Below are 1,149 nucleotides of genomic sequence, written 5' to 3' on the forward strand. Positions count from 1 at the left end.
AACTGGGAATGCCGGAGCCCCTATCACTGGGTTGTTGTGACGACTCAATAACAGGCATGTACATACTTAAAACCATGCTTGGCACATCATACGCACTCAATAAGTATCAGCGACTAACACCATGGGTTTGATGCTTTGACGCTGAGCCCTTAGCGTACATCATTTGATTCTCACAACAACCCCATGAGTAGGTGCTGTTTTTACAGACGGGGAAACTGAAACTCAGAGAGATGACGTCACCTGTGTGAGGATGCACAGGAAACAAGGGGTAGTAGGGGCAGGCAGGGACTCCGGGAGGCACAGCCCAGCCCCCTGCTCCCCCTGCAGTCCGTACCTTGCTGGTGGCAGTGCAGGTAGACAATCTCCTCCAGGCGGATGGTCATGGCATAGTCCCAGTAGACACTGGAAGTGGGGGGGAGGTTTGGCTTGCAGAATGCCTGCCCACCTCATGGTGGTGAAGAGCTCAGGAGGTCAGAAGACACACCCACGGGCTCCTCTACCCTTCTCATCAGGACCCACCTATCCCCAACATCTGTATCACAGCCTTCCCAGACTCTCACTCCCTTCCTTCTGGTCCCAGCACCCCAATTTTCTGAGGAATCCCCCTTGCTTACCCCCAGTCCACATGGCTGAGGCTGACCCCACGAACTGTCTACTCCAGGAGTCCAGGAATGGCCACCTGACCCAGGTCTGGCCAATCAGCACATTCTGCTGTTTTGGCCACAGTGATTGGTTCAGGGATGGTTCCATGACACAAGCAGAACCAATGAGATTCAATTATAGGATTTATGTTAGAATTACTGGGAAAGGGATGCTCCTTTCGGCTTGGAGAGTAGTGGTAAGAATGACTGAAGTCTGGGGATATAGGGGGCTGTGATAAAAAGCCTGCCTAAGAATGGGGTCACCAGTCAGGGAAGCAGAGCCAAGAGATGAAAGAGCTCAGGTCTTCATCATTCGCGTCCCAGGATCTAGTCATGCCTGAAGCCACCGGCCCAGGATTTCTCAGTTCACGGGAGCAGATGCTTATGCCAGCTTGAGTCTGGTTTTCTGTCACCGGTATCTAAGACCCTTGACTGACTCAGACCCTATCTCCAGGCCACATGTGTCCTCGGGCAGGAGTGAGAACAGCCACTCAAGAGCCTTGACTTC

At 52.8% G+C, this 1,149-nt stretch overlaps 1 protein-coding gene across 2 annotated transcripts in view; it reads right to left on the minus strand.

The window, feature by feature from the left end:
- The window catches only part of SGSM1 (small G protein signaling modulator 1), a 50,184-nt gene extending 49,726 nt beyond the window's left edge, over nucleotides 1–458 (minus strand). The window contains exon 1 of one of the 2 annotated variants that reach the window (XM_019634800.1): nucleotides 335–458. In XM_019634800.1, coding sequence (XP_019490345.1) covers nucleotides 335–383 — 49 coding nt within the window. In that variant the 5' untranslated portion in view covers nucleotides 384–458. The remainder of the gene's footprint in view (nucleotides 1–334) is intronic. The other variant, XM_019634801.1, reaches the window with a different exon arrangement.
- Nucleotides 459–1,149: the final 691 nt, after the last annotated feature.

Source organism: Hipposideros armiger, unplaced genomic scaffold (genome assembly GCF_001890085.2).
Source record: "Hipposideros armiger isolate ML-2016 unplaced genomic scaffold, ASM189008v1 scaffold_1954, whole genome shotgun sequence".
Lineage (NCBI taxonomy): Eukaryota > Metazoa > Chordata > Mammalia > Chiroptera > Hipposideridae > Hipposideros > Hipposideros armiger.